Below are 1,028 nucleotides of genomic sequence, written 5' to 3' on the forward strand. Positions count from 1 at the left end.
GCGGAGACCTTCCTCAGGGCGCTCGGCTTCCGCACCGCGCGCGGCGACGACGGCGGCCAGCAGATCGACTGGTTCGTGCTCGACCGCGCGCGCGAGACCGACGTCGCGCCCTCGGACCTGCAGAAGCTCGAGAGAGCGCAAAAGGACCTCGCCGCCGCGCTCAAGGCCGCGCCGACGCCGGAGCGGCCGTCCGAGAAGGCCGCGCGCGAGCGGAAGCGCGAGCTCGTCAAGTTCCACGCGGACCACGCGGACAAGAAGCGGCGCCGCGGCTAGAGAGAGAGAGCCGCGCGCGCCCAAGAAGAGAGAGGCTACAGGACTACTAAGAGCACCGCGCCTAGGCCGCGGGCGTCTTCTTGGCCGTGGGCGACGTCTTCGGCGAGCTCGGCGGCGAGAGGGACTTGCGGTAGGTCCCGCGGCTCGGCGAGGACGGCTTGTCGAGCGCGAGGTCGTAGGCGGAGAAGTGCTCGCGGTCCTGGCTGTCGTGGATCTCCGGGCCGACCTTGAGGAAGGGCGGGAAGTCGATGGAGCCGTCGGGCCGCGCGGCCTGGCAGTGGAGGATCGCCAAGTCGCGGTCGACGTACTGGTGGACGACGAAGGACTGGTTCCCGTAGAGGAAGTGGAGCCGCCGCTGGGCGATGGGCTTCCGCCGCGGGTCCGCCGTCGCGAGGTGCGCCTCGTACTCGCGCCGCAGGATGCGCCGCTTGCGCTCGTGGATCTGGCCGTCGCCCGCCTCCTCGCGCAAGACCTCGACGTAGCCGTAGGACGCGGCGCCCTCGACGGACGTGCGCACGCGCACGTAGGCGTGGCAGTCGTAGGAGCTCTCCTCCTCCGGGAGGGCGTGGGAGAGGTGGGACGTGCGGGGCTTCCGCGGCGTCTGCTGGAGGAAGACCTTGGTCACGGAGAACGTCGTCAGGTCGACGCCCGCGGCCTCGAAGGTCGCCGCGGGCGGCAGCTCCGCGTCGAGCACGAACTTGCGCACGGACTTGGGGAGCACGGGCAGCCCGACGATTTCGCCGCGGCGTCGACGA

The 1,028-nt window shown here is 71.4% G+C and overlaps 1 protein-coding gene across 1 annotated transcript; it reads right to left on the reverse strand.

The window, feature by feature from the left end:
* Positions 1-334: 334 nt before the first annotated feature.
* On the reverse strand, positions 335-982 carry AURANDRAFT_69362 (hypothetical protein; the record flags this gene model as incomplete). Its single annotated transcript, XM_009045130.1, has 1 exon — positions 335-982. A coding segment is annotated over one exon (648 nt), but the record flags the coding sequence as incomplete, so codon positions are not given.
* Positions 983-1,028: the final 46 nt, after the last annotated feature.

Source organism: Aureococcus anophagefferens, assembly GCF_000186865.1.
Source record: "Aureococcus anophagefferens unplaced genomic scaffold AURANscaffold_1536, whole genome shotgun sequence".
In the NCBI taxonomy this organism is placed as follows: domain Eukaryota; class Pelagophyceae; order Pelagomonadales; family Pelagomonadaceae; genus Aureococcus; species Aureococcus anophagefferens.